The 15,296-nt window shown below is 43.7% G+C and overlaps 1 protein-coding gene across 2 annotated transcripts in view; it reads right to left on the minus strand.

Moving 5' to 3' along the window:
• Positions 1-2,693: 2,693 nt before the first annotated feature.
• GAB3 (GRB2 associated binding protein 3) overlaps positions 2,694-15,296 on the minus strand; it is a 65,028-nt gene continuing 52,425 nt past the window's right edge. Inside the window, exons 5-10 of one of the 2 annotated variants that reach the window (XM_033072350.2) lie at positions 13,394-13,446; positions 12,041-12,296; positions 10,844-10,925; positions 9,425-9,527; positions 8,037-8,150; positions 2,694-7,065 (exon numbers count right to left, since the gene is read on the minus strand). In XM_033072350.2, the coding sequence (XP_032928241.1) occupies positions 6,949-7,065; positions 8,037-8,150; positions 9,425-9,527; positions 10,844-10,925; positions 12,041-12,296; positions 13,394-13,446 (725 nt within the window). In that variant the 3' untranslated portion in view covers positions 2,694-6,948. Of the gene's footprint in view, positions 7,066-8,036; positions 8,151-9,424; positions 9,528-10,843; positions 10,926-12,040; positions 12,297-13,393; positions 13,450-15,296 lie in introns of both variants that reach the window. The other variant, XM_033072349.2, reaches the window with a different exon arrangement.

The raw sequence follows: 15,296 nt of genomic DNA on the forward strand, positions 1-15,296 counted from the left end.
GCTTTATTTGCCTTCTGGCACTTTATCAAGCGCTTGCAGACACTTGTCAGAGTTGCCTCTATTTGATATGTGTCCTTTTCATTGTTGTGTAACTCTACAAAACACTCTGTGCCCTCCCAGAGAAAACCAAGATGCTGGCAGTCTCCTGGAGTAAGTGGAAGAATGGATGCTTCATGGGAGGGATCTGTGGTTTTTGCCTTCTGGGAGAAAATACAGAGCAGGTCTCCCCCATGCTGCTCATGTGGGGAAGGATGCTAAGAAATGAGAGCAGCAGCAGCATACCCAGCAATCTGAGGAAAGCAGCATAATCAGAGGCAATTCCAAGAAGATGAGCTCCTGGACAAAGAATGGAGCATTTCTGAATGAAGGAGAAAACTGAACTGCAACAACCACCCCAAACACATGCAATGTAAACACCTCCTCAAATTGCTCAAAGCTTTAAAGCCCTCAGTGTGAGCCATCCAGAGAGCAAGGGCTTTTCAGGCTCTTAGTGATGGATATGCCAATGCCAAGATCCCAAAGCTATCAGAGCAGGATGTTGGGGCTGTTTAACAATGAGTTTATGCTAAATTCAGATGTGAAAGGAATATCAAAGCAGAACAAAACAGGACAGTGAATGAAAGGCTGGGTTGCTCCCTGCTTGCTCCTGCATTACAACAGGGCCTGGGATCAGCTCCCCACGTGGGACTGGGCTGAGCTTCAGCCAGTGCATCCTTTGTTTGCACTGGATGTGGCACCCCTGGCCCCCAGTGTGCTCCCATAAATATGAATAACCCAATAGCCAAGTCCCTCTGCACTCTCTGCCCTAAACAACTGGAAGAGGACTTTAGATGCTGTTTGATGGGGAAATGCAGACCTTAAGACCTGCCAAAACACAGTGTGAAGCCTGCATAAGTTGCTAGCAAAAGTGCAGGACTAAGACCCCACAAATTCAGTGTTGTTTCTGCTACTGCCACTGGCCTAGGGGGGGTCACTGTCTTCTAAACTCACATGAAAAATTGGAAGCAAAGTATGGCTCTGTTGCCAAAACACTTGGAGATTTCCTGGAGAGAAATGAGATGTCACCACTGTGGTCTTGAGTTGACACAGAGCCCAAGGCCTACAAAGGAATGTCTGTATTTAAGGCAGATGCTCTCCTGCATCTCCAGCTAAAAAAGACCAAAGCAATTGCACTTTAACCAAAAGAGTTGAAAAGTTGGATATTAGAAAAAGGTTCCTCACCAGAGGGTGAGCACTGGAACAGCCTCTGTAAGGAAGAACTCAGCCTGCCAGAGCTCAAGAAGAGTTTGGACAAGGCTCTCAGGCACATGTTGTGATCCTTGGGGCTGTGCTGTGCAGGACCTGGAGTTGGACTTCAATGTTTGTTGTGGGTCTCTTCCAGGTCAAGGTATATTCTGTGATTCTGTGATAGGGAATTACTGCCTTTTTAAAGAGGCGTGAAGATAACCTCATTTTGCTACCTGGCTGGCTGCTCTGTGGCTTTTTGCTTCAGGGAAATATTTGATGTGGTTTGAAATTGCAGATGTAACTAGAGGGGCCAGTTTCTATAGAGCCAAGTGCTTACACACCCAGACATTTTGCTGTCAGTTTTTTCACATTATTATTATTACTGTTGTTATTATCATTATCATTATCATTATCATTATCATTATCATTATCATTATCCAATCACTTAAGTTCTTTGCACGGAGGTGTGAGAAGTCTGAGAGCTTCCTGGCTCACTCCATGGTGGCAGGGCTGATGGTGGCTTTGATGCAGTTGTTCCCCTCTGAGGCTCTGGGAGGAGGTGCAGTTGAGGGAGGTCTCTTTTCTGGGAAGTGTTCTCTGATGAAAGGGCTGTTGCCATCTCTGCTGGGCAGAGGACATGGAAGAGCTGTGAACCAGCAGCCGCTTTATCTGACCTTTTATTTTTCTGACCTGCCATCCCTTGAAGACCAAACACAAAATGTCACAGAGTTCCCTTCTATCAAGCCTGAAGGCAAAGGCTTATCTAATTCACACGTGTCTGTGTGTCCTGAGCTGTGCAGCCAAATTTCCATCGGTGGCTCCCTAAGCACTACACCTCCCTGAATCCGCCACAGTGGGTCTCCAGCCAGCATTACAAGCATGCAGATCCAAAAGTGGCACTCACCTGAAGCAATAAATAAACTATTTCTACCTGGCTTGTTAGCAGCAAGGCTTACTCAGCTCTGCTCCCATGGACTGCCTTGTTTCATCTTCTAAATCCCGAGAGGCACACATTGAAAGGATCCCACGTCCTCAGCTTGCTGCATGTGGAAATTATATTACCAGCAGCTACACTCCTCAGCACAGAGCAATTAAAAGACCAGGTTAAATAACAACTAGCCTTTGTATCCAAGTCCAGAGCATGTGCTGAATAAATTTGTGCTTGTGATCTACATGGTCAGTCAGGAGTTGTGGCCCCTTCCTGCCCCTGGGCTGTGGCAGCAGAAGTTGGGGCTGGGACTAGTGGACTGAATTTCATAGTTCTTTGCTATTCTGCAGATAATCTCCCTGATACACAGGTGTATGACATTTGCTTGTAAATTTGTTTGAATTAGCATCCAAATATTTTATATGATCAAGTCACTGCCTAGTAAGAGAATTAAAAAATGGAAAAAAACTTTAAGTGAAAAATGTGGGAGCTTATTCCATGAGCACCTTCACTTATCAAAATAATTACAGATCACAGGTACATTTTATATTAATTTATTAGAAAAAAGATACAGTTTAATGTGCAAATATATACACCAAACATTACAAGGAAACATGAGGAAGGTGTGCCCCTTCCCTCTAGCAACGACTTGTCCCTTCGTAACAGAGATGACTGTTTAATGCCTCCCTACAGATTTACAGATACAAAAAAATGTATAATGCTTCATTTGCACAAGAAAAAATTTATTTTTATTTCAAAACAAAAAAATATCCTGGCTTTGACATGGCAAATGTCTGCTATTTTGGTGGCTTTTATTTTTTTAAACCTGAGCAAGTTTTGCGGAACAGGGGGACAAAGGGAAGGCATTGCCCTATACTTTGTTCTCATCACAGCATCTGATGGTCTTTGAATTACTAAACTTCTGAATCACTGCAAGTGAATATAACTCCAAAATCTACATCTAGGATGTAGTTAGTGACAATGAAGAAAGCAGGTGCTACCACTGGCAAAGTGAGCTGGCTGAAAAGACCTTATTCCAGTTACATGGCTGCTGGCATTTCTCAGGTTAAGTGCTCATTTCTGCCAGTAAGGAAATTAATGCTGCCTCCTGACATAGAGGAGTTGTAAATGTAAAATGTAGTTTAGCCCAAAAAGCAAATGAGTTGTGGACCTGCTATGCCTTGGTCAAATGTGTGGTTATTGAAGGAGAGAGTAAGGCCATGTTGAACACATCAGTGGTGGAACCAGCTGATGGCCCCAGCAATAACCACACAACCCAAACCACTGAGCCTGGTTGGTTTCCACGTCATCCTGCAACCAAGCTTCATCCAGCAACTACACGAGGTGGCATTTCCAACTGAACTAAAACTGTTCTGCTCATTTAGCACTCTCCCCATGTAATAACAGGGAGCAGTGCTGGAGAAGGCACTACAATACCTGGGCTGGGCAATGCCAATTCCCTCAGCAGAGTTTGCTAAGGGACCACTGGCCACCCTATGCTCATTTAGCTGCAGGGCATCTCTCTGCATCAGCTCTCACCACACTTTTGAAAAAAAATACATGCAAATGACAGACTCATGGCAAAAAGAGGACACCAACAGGAGTGTGCCTGGCTGGCCCCAGAACCAATACTAACAAGGACTCTGGCCTGGGCTATATTTTCAGACATTACACTGTCAAAAGCTGACTCTGTTTTCAGGTTTTCTTTCCTCCTCGACCAGAGGATTAGGATTTAAGAACAGACTTAACTAAACAGTAGCTCCTTTTTGCTCTGTAACAGTCCTGCACTCCCACCAGCTGGCTCTATGGATACTGGCCCACAGGCTTGTCAGATGTGGCTGCTGCAGCTCCCTTCACACCCAAATCCTTTATGATGATTTAGCCTTTGTCATCCTCCCACCATCCTGCTCCTCTTTACCCTCTTTCAAGTATTGTGAAATTTGACCAAAACAAAAGAAAAAAAAAAAAAAAACCCTTTGAGAAGGACTTTCCCCAGTATTTTTAAATTGCTCCTGCTTCATGTATTATACTTGCACAAGAATGTATGTCATGGGCCCTGGAGCAGTCGGTAAAAACAGACGTTGCATGAAAAATCGGAATAAACCCTCAAACTTAGCTCTTAGTTAAAAATGAAAGTTAGAAACCAGTGAGCAGCATTTGATCAAGATAAGAGTGTTGTGAGGGCAAGCAGGAGACACAGGAAGTTGACAGGGGGCATTCTGATCTAAGGACAATCCTTGCCAATCTATATAAGCTTATGTCCTTTTAAGGGAGTAAAAATACAGCTCTTTCTTCTCCAAACTTCTGAATGATCTGTTTACCCGTTTTGTTGAAGTTTAAATAATTTTACAATAAATTAGAATACCAAGTGAGTCAGTAGTCTTCAATAACTTGGTGGTTTTCCACTTCAGAAGGTTTCTGACAGCGTGAAATGAAGCACTGCAGTCAAACAGGAGCTGATCTGTATGTGATTGTGAGCCGCATCAGAGGCTGCCCTGCCATCACTCCACAGCCCGGGACCAGCAGTAGCAGAACACAACTTCACTCACCCTTTGTGGAGGTTGTCCCTCTGTAATTTAAAACAGCTTTTAGCTGGTCTTCTAACCCATCAGTGCATACCAAGAGCTTTGAGTGACGTGTGTTATTTGCACACTTTGTAAGAAAGGCAATTCTTTAGAGCAGAAAGACAAAGGTCTCAGCATCCACGGCCCTTCCATGCTTCCCTCTCTCTGCAGCCTCTGTGCAGGTGCAGATCTCCACTGCCTCTCCCCAGATGCCCTGTCCCTGTCACAATACACTCCCACGGCATGGGTACTCACAGCTCTGCTAAATCAGGTAGAGGACAAAACAGCTGCGTTTTAACAAGGCAAATTTCACACCAGACAGACAAGATATATATGGAAAACTTGGAATTATTTTCAAAATTTTATCAACATCAATTTTCATTTGAGAGCTTTGGTGAGGAGTGGGGAGGAGCAGAGTAGGAGGGAACAGCAGTTCAGCTATCTGTAGGACTAACCCTGGTTCTCCAAGTGCCTCTACTCCAGGACACTTCATGCCCACCAGCCTGGGCACCCAGTGTGCCCCAGTCAGTGAAGGTGCTGGTGAACCTTGTTCTTGCAGTGTAACCTAGTGAGATCCTGGTCACCACAGATCCCCAGGGGCCAGGCAAAAGCAGCAGTGAGACTTGCAAGCCCTTCAGCACTCTTGAGGTAGGAGGAAAACTCTTTCTGTTAGCTATGCTGCCTCTCCCACAGGACGTGAGATTCGGCCTCCCAGAGTGCCTGAATGATCGGAGCAGACAGGGTGTAGGCAGGAAGTTGAGTAGGAGCCTTGAAATACCAGTGGTTTTTGCAATGACATCTCTTTGACCTCTGTTTCATAGATCAGATTTTTTAGGATGTCAGGTTACAGCAATGCAACGTGGTAACCACAGGCACAAGAAAGGAGGCCAGTAAACTGGCACTATCAGAAGAAATATTTTTTAAGGGTACTGTCTGTCTGTCCATGTTGACAGGATCAGACCTCTTATGGCTATTGGGACTCACCTACAGGAGCAAAGCCTGTGAGACCAAATCTAGTGTGGGTCACTCAGCATCACTGCCTACTTCCAGGAGTCAAGTGGCTGTGTGCCACTGTAAAATAAAGTCTGCAGCCAAGTGTTTAAATATCTTATAAACTATACACATATGTCAATCTGAGAGTGCCTGTAACAACTCCCAAGGTAGAAGAACTTCCTGAGCCCAGAGATCCTCATGCTGCATGAGCACAGTGCTGTGCTGCTCTGACAGGGTCCTGGCCTCTCTCAGAGCACACTGCATTTCCTAATGCTCTTTTATATTTTGGGGTGGGTCTAGTGAAACAATCAGATTGATGACTGCTACCAGCAATTCCAATGGCATTTCTTCTGCTGTTCAGATGAAAGCAGTCTTGATCCTTTGCCAGTTCTCTCAAGGCTTGCAGGAACAGGCTCACAGCTTCCCTTTCTATTTTTCAGCCAGCCAAGAACTGAGTGGCTGCAGCCTCGTACTAGAAGAGCAGCAGTGCTGTGCCAAAGACACTTCCCAAGACAGGGGAGAAAACATCAGTAGGAATCAGACAGAAAAGTGACAAGTATGAGCCACAATGGAGGGAAGAAGCTTAATGCAATGACCATCATCCAGAGGGTCAAAGACCATGCATTCCAGTCGCATGGGTACATAGTCCTGTTTTGAGTTCTGACAGCATCAGCTCACAGCCAGACCTTTTAAACCCAGGGGAAAAACACTTCCCAAAATTCTCTTTGCTTAAGCACTATATATTCAGAAAGTTCTTTTTATTGTTTCGGTATTTTAGCCCTTAGTTGATTAGTCACCAAAACCTGTCAGATGCCTGCTGCCGTAAAAGCACTCCGAGCACCTGCAGCATTTGTAGGAATGTCAAAAAATAGCTTTAGCAACTAGGAATTATGCAACAGAAGGAGAAGGCAGGATGAACTAGATTAATACGACTTGTAGTGGATTTGTTAACGTTAAGTGTATGACTCGTTGCAGAATCATGCCAGAAAATGGTACCATGTAGCATACTGGTAAGGGCAGGAAAAAAGTCTAATGCATTACTTTAGTCATCAGTGAACCACTCACTCACTCAACATACTTTTTCCAGCTGAAATCAAAGGTTTCCAGTAAAATGCCTCTACAGACTGGAAGCATCTTACAACTCTCTCTGCCTTTGAGCTCTACTGTGATAGCTGCTTCATAAACATTGTGGTTCCAGTGCAAAAAAATCCCTTCAGGATCCCAAGTCTTCTTCCTTTATACTTTTGATTGTCTTTCATCTGTCCATTCCTGCTTAGTGTTCTGTAAAGCTTGAGTCTTCTGTTCATCTACCTGGACATAGTCCACTCTCTGTTCCTCAGACAGAAAAGGTTTCTATGGGACAGAGAGGAAAAAAAACAATGTTTTAATTTTCAGGTTGAAAGGGGATGCTAGTGAAACTTAGTTTGATTTTCTCTTTTCCCTTTCCCTCATTCCTTGATTTCTTCACTTCACCTTGGAGCTCACAGTGACTTTAGCTATAATTATCCATCTGTCACCCTGTCACTCAGCCCAGCACAGCAAGCAAGAGAAATGGGCTGTACTGGCTATTTGCATGCAGGTAATAATTCTCATCTAAATGATCCCACTGCAGGAATAACCTAAATGATTTTAGATATAGGGAGAGTTTAAATAAGAAAGCTTAAGAGTCTTGAATCTTTTGCATCTGGGAGTATTGGCTGATGGGGAAAATGATACATAGGACACAAAATGATCCAAACTGACAACAGTTCATTGCTTTGCAGTGGTACCTACCCACCACCTGGACAGGTTAGAAGCTCTTTGAAACAAGGAATGTATCTTCTCATCATTGAAAAGGAAATTGAAATGGATTTGGTGATGCAAAAATAAAGATGCACGTTTTGCCAGATTATAAAGGATGGTACAGTTTTACCCCACTAATTTATTATGGGCTGGGAACTTGTTACTGCAAAGAGATTTTGGGAAAAACTAGCAGGAAAGGCTTTGTGGAGACTTGATGAAAAATGAAGGAGCATGCAGAGATCCTGCAAGCATCAACCCACTTGCCCATGAGCCCTCATGACTGCACTTCCCAGTGCACTCTCATACCCTGTGCTGAGCTTGTGGTAGCAGCATCTCTGTAAGTCACACGAAGGACACCTTGTCAGCACCCTCACCATGCTTTTATCATATTAATCTTGGGCCTGACACAAATACTGTCAGCTGGAAACATGACTGGCTTCATCACAGCACTTAGGCACCTATCAGAATGTGACCCTGAGTCTCAGTTTCCTCCCAGCAGACAAAAAGGCAGGAGGCTGTGGGGTTTTTCAGGTAACTCCTACCTTTTGAACAGGGGACGGGGAAGCAGAGTTAAAATCCAGTGCTAAGTAATCAAGGTTAGATTTCCTTGTCCATGGAAAAACACCACTGTATGGAGAGGTGGCCTGTCTGTGTTCCTGTCAGGAAAGAAGAAAAACTTTTAATGCTCTAAAAACACGATCCTAGAAGGAAACAGGATCACAACGGTGAGTTGGAAGGTTTGCCTGGCAGAATATGGATGAGAATAGTCAGGGCCCACATAATTTTCTATGCCAAAAGTGCATTTGTTTACTAACTGCAGCATAACACTGATAATTGTGAGATGGCATAAAGAAACCATGAGATCCTTTTTCTTCTGGCAATATTCTGGCAAAACAAACAAAACAGGCTGATTTACACTCAGTTTTATCAAGAGGGACTTGTGCCCAGATTCTCAATCCAAACCCTTGGAATGCTCAGATTTGCAGCAGTGCCCACTTAAACATCAATTCATAAACATCAATTCATAAATTCAATTAATTTAAAGAAATTGTGAAAATTCAGTTCAAATCTAAAAACTGAAAGTTATTCTCTTGAAATGACAGATAGCCACAAACATATGTCGGGTTTTCGTAGACTAGAAAAATCACACAGGGAATGGTAACGACTGAAACTGCCCTCTAGAGCAGATTTCAGTCTGGGAGAGATGCGAGTTAAAATTTGAAACTATGGTTCATGGAGACTGTGGTCAGTTTTGCAATATATTTTTATAGCTATTGGTATTGGGCTTTGGCTGTGGAGCAGATCTGTAGACATTGGCTCAGATGAATGGATCTGAGATCCATTTCCACCTAAAATTCAAAGCAAAACAAGATTCTGGTCTTTTACAAGATATGGCTAAAGAATAAATAAAAAAAAGGAAGCCAGAAAGCCAGATGTTCTTCTTTCATGGGATGGGAAGTGGGGTTAGTGCCACCAGCCAAAGCAGAAGCGATGAGACTTTAATGGGAGTTCTGTTTCTACACAATATTTGGTGTGTTTCTTTAGGAAGTGCACTAATGGCTGTTATTTCCTAGGAGATTTTGCAAGGCACACTTTTAAAAGGTGAAAAGATTTCATTTCCTTTGTCTTAATGAGTTCTCATGTAAATATGGCTGATCCCTGTGATCTCTTGGAACTGCTCAGCAACATTTGTGGGTGAACAGCTGAGTTCTGCAGAGCAGGAAAAGGGCTTCCCTTATCTCTCTGTAAATTGGTCCCAGTGTCTTTGGTTTAAAACCATTCCATCATTTGAAACAAAAACAAAAAAACAAACCAGAAGGCAGAGGACAAACCTCCTCAACGTTTTTTCTTAGAAAACAAACTTCTGCATTCTCCATCAGTGTGACACAGAAGAATAAAGCAAAGGATGGCTGTGTGAAAATGACATTACCATATGAATGTAACTTTCTTCCTCTTCTCCGGAAACTGAATTGGCAAATATTCTTGCTGAATTAATACCGTCTCTTTCTGGTGAGATAAAGCTCATTCGATTGCTATGAAGAAAAACACAGGAGAGGTTAAGGAAGCATCTTACAGATGCACTGAAATGAAGCCAAAGCCTGACACAGTCCATATGGTGAATAAACTCACACTAAGGCTGTGGTCTTTATGGAGAGGATGTCCAAAGCCACTCCTTAGTTCTAGAAATAGTGTGCTACATCGCTGACTGATTCTGTTGGTTCTTTTCTCTGGGATTTATGAAAGTTTGCTATCTGGTATGACAGAAAGCGTAAAACATTGAAGCAATTCTCTATCAAGGGGCACAGAGCTATCATTCATTTGGGTAATAATTGGGACAGTTACTTGGCCGTGCAGGTATCCACATTTTGGAGACTGATGTGAATTAATCAGCTGCTGCAGGTACATGCAAAGGAACTTGCTCTGGCTTTGCACACAGTGTCAACACCTGCCACCCATGCTGTGGAGATGGCTGTGACTCAGCCCTTGCACAAGGAAATCTCTCCTCTGAACACAACTCTCAGAGGTGTATGGTGAATAAATTGCCACAGACAAGCACAACTGGCTTGGTTAATAGGAAATTAGATGGCCTCTCTGCAGCGTGAACAGCATAATTCCTTTTGCTGTATTAGTTTCAGGCATAAATTATTTTTTATTTTTGTTAGTGTAAAACATGCAAACTCACCCTAAGCTTGTTATTGTTCAGGACTCAGCAGTGTGTCAGCACTGATTAACCTCAGTGTTCTGGCAGGGATGCTTGGGAGGCAGGGTATTGGCTTTTCCTAACAGGCAGGCCAAGGGACTTAACCAGCCTTGCACTGGATGTGAGAGAGGGCTCTGCAACTGAGAAACTGCTCATCTGGTGTCTCTTTTGCCCTTCACATGACAACCTGCAATGGGGGAGTGGAAATGCCCTGTCTGGCACTCATGCCAACAAAACCCCACATTTTCTGGGGTACCCAGGGTGTGTAGAGGAGGTTAATGGGAATTTCTGGCTTTTGCATGCACTCTTCAGCACAGCTGCTTTTTCTTTTTTTTGTGTCAAGACTCCCCCAGGCAGCAAGCTGAAATCCTCCCCTGCCCACAAGTTCCCTGAAGATGAATCTTCTGCTGTCCTTGGAGTCCAGCAGTGTCATCTGTTCATACTATCCGGGCTTTGGGATCAAAAGCTTTTGTTTTACCAACAACTAATTTCTAGTGACAAAAGGTCGTGCCAAAAGTTCAAGTCTTGATTGCTATGTAGCAGTGCAGAATTCTACACCCAGTCTACAATTCAGACAGCTCTTTATTTTTAACTCAATTTCATGCTAGTGCTGAGAAGATTGGAATGGCAGAGTTCTTGTTGACTTACTAAGGCACAGTCCACATCCTGGTCACGGCAGCATGCTCCCGGATTGTGGAGAGATTCCTCAAGTCCAGAGGAGGTGGTCGTGCTGTAAGTAAATATAAAAGGAACTATGTTTTCAATGAAAAGTACAGACTGTTTTGTATTAACAGAAAGAAACTAACAGAGTATTTCACCAAACATAACTAAGTCAGAAATCAGTAACAAATGACCTCTTCAGTCAGTGCCAGAAAGCAAAGTCCCCCAATCACCCTAAAATAACAGAATAAACATAGTGGGCACAAAGAGACCAAAAGCCACACAAGATACATAAGCTTGCCCCAAATATGCTCTCTATATGCTGCCTTGGAGAGGTTGGTTCAGCCTACATGTTATAACAGGTTTTGAATTCTGTTCTAAACAAAAAGGTCCTATACACAGGGATCAGGATCATTCCTGTCACCACTCCATGTATGTGTGTCCACCATTCTCAAAACTCTTTAAGAAAGGGTGTAAGTTTACTTTTCTTCATGCCAATGGTCTAAATGTCTGTTCCCACTTTACAGTAGCACTGCCTGAACCAATTTCCAAGTAACCCTGTGACTCTGCAATTCAGCTTTATTGTAGGATAGGTTTAGGCAATTTCTCCACTTCAAAGTTGAATTTTGTCCCCAGTACATTCTCCAGAAGTGCAACCCAGATTTTGGACATGCCATGAAAACCAGGAGTGGAAAATGACCATCAGCAAAAGCATCTGCAGAGAATTCCTAATTAAGCTAAGACAGCTGTGCCTACCCAACAGCAGTTTAACCAACAGCCAACACATCAAGTTTGAGTACTTGAGTTTGGATGTCCCTGGGCAGGTCAGAAAGCGGGTAAGACAGGAATACATGTGCTTCAGAGTGGCAAGACTTAGTCTGCTGTCTCTCCCAGGCTACATCCCTTTGGCTGTTTGCAGTCACAGTGAAAAGCCAGGCACTGTGTTTATGGAGCCACCTGGGCTTTGACTGCAAAAGCAGCCGTGGAAGCTCTTTCTCCACTCACCAACCACCCTGCAAGCACATCCTAGGTTACAGTGCTGTAAGTACAATACAGTACACAGCTTTTCAACCCATCCTCTAGAGAGGGAATTTCTTTAAGACATGCCAAGGACATTATCAAAGGAGGTCACCCATGTCCCCACCACCAGGACCCCCAGGCTTTGCACTTTAGGTCTGGGCTCACACTTCCTACGAGGCTTGAGGTCTCGGTTCACTGGGGGGGGCTCCACGTCAGAGGGAAGCTCAGGCAACGGGCTGGTGAGTTTTTCAGTGCTGACGACGGGGAAGGTGAAGGTGGCCGAGCCAGGGCTCATGGGGATGTAACCGTCGGGGGAACAGTCAGAGCCGGGCGCGGAGGGAGAGCTGCTGGGGCGCATGGGCACGTAGCTGTCCTCCGGGCTGTCCGCAGCCGGCGAGTACAGCGGCGAGAACTGGCACGGCTGCACAAAAGGGAAACGGCTCGATTAATGCACAGCCAGCCGCCCCCAAGCTGGGAACACGCCTGGACTGAGCCCAGGACAGGATTGTGCTGATAGGGCTCTCAGAGAGGCACAAGGTGGAGAGCAAGTGAGAGCAACAAGAGACAAACACGTGAGTTCAGATGAATGCTCCAGCTCTGGAGTAGTCCACTCTGAGCTTTGCAAGTCACTGCTGGAAACTAGAACCAAATTGATTGGTGACTTTATTGGTTAAATCCTCCAACTTCAGTGAGGCTGCACTTGCCTCTCACAGCAATAATTGTGACTTATAAAATGAGGGAGGATGCTGAATACAAGAAGCTCTGAAAGGAGAACACCTGATGAGCTAGATTTTGGCAAATGTGGAAGCTGAGAGAGCTGACACAGATCTACAACTCACTTCTGATCACTGAGAATTAGTATTAGAAAACCACTTAATGCAGGTTAGTGCTGGCTGAGCGATGAGAAGGAGCAATTACAATCCTTGCAAGCTTTCAAAAAATAGAAAAATATAAAGTTGCCCACCACCAGCAAAGGCTCTCCAACAGAAGACAACATTCAGTACCAGGCAGAAGACTGCCTATGTGGTGTGAGATGGGGTTGCTTAGAACTGTGTCTGTCAAAGGCTGAGGCAGGAAGCTGTGGACTGATAGAGCCTTCAATCACAGACACCCTGAGAGCAGACATTTTACAATGTCCTAAACAAGAGCTATCCCTCAGGACCACAAAGTTATATGTTTCTTTAGACCCCTTTTCCAAGAAATAAGCCATTTTCTCTGGCTGAGCTCTTGGTCAACAGGTCAATTCTTGAGGCTGCTCGTAACTTTTTTCATAACAGACACAGCTTCATCTTCTTTAAAAACAGGGTGCTGAGTATTGAGGCCTCACCCTCCCTCTTCTCTCAAAGGCTGCCTGAGGCCACAAAACAGCCAGCACAGAAGTTGCCCAAAGCCAGGTACTTTTTCAATTTTTAAAATTCTTCTGCTGAACAGAAGAGGAGAATGATTAAATATCAGGATGTGAAATGATCCACTCTGAAGTTTATGTGCCAGTGTTTTAAATTTGTGCAGAGTACTTACCAAATTCAAGCTAAGCCTCTTATCTCGACTTCTTAGGGAACTGCCTTCCATGTCTGCTGCAAGGGAAAAAAAAGTGATTAAAATGGGATAAGGCAGTGCAACCTTACAGAGATAATTCTGGAGTAAAACATATGGCTCTAAAATAATTTGAGTTTTGTAATGATTCCGTAACTCCTAAATGAGGAAATACAATGACACATAAAACCAGATCTAACTCAGCAGCACTTCAAGAGTGATTACATCTATTTTAAATATGATGAAACCAAGGAGCCTGTTCATGTATAATCCAGCTATAACTTATGCTTCCTGTAACACAAGCAATTGGGGAAAAAAGACTGGTGTGGGAACAAGCAAGCAAGAATTTAAATGCAGCTCCTGCTCTAGTCGTTCTCTTTTTTCCCATCTGTCAAACTGGGGAAATGATATGAAAAAGGGCTATTATAGATATTATTTCTTGGAAATTTATTTAGGAGCCTTTTAAGGTGCCAGTAAAGCACTTGTTATTGTACAGAAAGTGGTGCATGAGAGAACTAAATGGCAGGAGAAAAATTCTTTGCTTTGTCATCCAAAAGTGCTGATGTGGTGCAAATGGCGCAAGGAGATGGGGAATGAACAGCCAGAGACACAATCACAAGTCTCCATGTCTCCTTGAGCAGGTGGGCCTGTGTCTTGGTTTATTTTCCAAGCAAAAGCCAAAAACTGCTAAAATCCAGCATTCAGCACATAGAAGATCAGCTGTGAGAGATGCTTACAACCACCGTCCTTTTCTGAAAAGGGATTTTCTGTGCAAAAAATGGCTTTTCTATGGGAATGCCTTAAATCCCTGCAACCATGCTAATCCATTCCCTGCTCTTGTGGAGGAGATGTCAGTACTGCAACTGGGAGCATTTTTGGTGGTATCAGCAAAAACAGCTAAACAAGAGCAAAGCAGTTCTGTTAGTGCAGATATATATTTGGATAGACACAGTCACTGTCCTGGGACAGCTACATTTATTTTTTATGGCAAAAAGACATTGAGGCACAAGGCTGTGGCAGATGCCAGGATACAGGTACCTGACAGTTCATCTTCCTTCATGGCACTTCCACCAGCTCATGCTGCTTTTGCCCTGAGCTAATTACATCTGTGCACCTTTTGCAGGTTAGCAAGGGCAAAACATTAAGTTTGTAACTTGAGTGCAGTCACTGGGGAAGCTGGTGAGGAACAGCTCCTTTCTCCCTGTTGATTTTTCTGATCTTTCCTGTTAAACACATTTTAATTCAGAGTTTAACCCTTCAAATGGTTTCAGCTACACTTAGGGTAGGAAAAAGTAGCAGCACTTATTAATTCATTGCTGCCCCCATCAGGCAGAGACAACCCTGCAGCACAGCAGCACAACAACATTTGGTCACTTAATCATCTTAGAGACATTCCGGTGTAAATTGGGTTGGAGGATCATGAACCAGCTGCATTGGAACCACACATGTGCAGAAGCAAGAGCTGCACCTCTCAGGGAGCAACCAAACATAGCTGATAACTAAGAACAGCAATTCCATTGATGGGTGTTTCTCCAGAAGCCTTCCAAGAATTTTCTGTACACTGATAAACAGTCTGAGCAGAGATCTCCTTGCTTTAGCTTCTTAGCTTTATGAGCGAGATCTAACAGCCCCACACATTGTCTGGTTATTCAAACTGTAGGAGTCTAAAGAATATTTACCCTTAAAAACCTACACTTTTTTCCTCATAAAAAAATGAAGGTTTTCACATCACTAGAATATACTTGATGATTTCCAGCCAGGTATTCCAGCTACCTCCCTCTGTTCTGTGGCTCCATGTAATAAAGCTTTCTCATTCTGCATGTGCTGTTTTTTGACACCATGATGTTCTTTGACTGTTGCTCTTATTTGTGGTGATGGTGTTTCAGGA

This window comes from Catharus ustulatus, chromosome 14, assembly GCF_009819885.2.
Source record: "Catharus ustulatus isolate bCatUst1 chromosome 14, bCatUst1.pri.v2, whole genome shotgun sequence".
Classification (NCBI taxonomy): domain Eukaryota; kingdom Metazoa; phylum Chordata; class Aves; order Passeriformes; family Turdidae; genus Catharus; species Catharus ustulatus.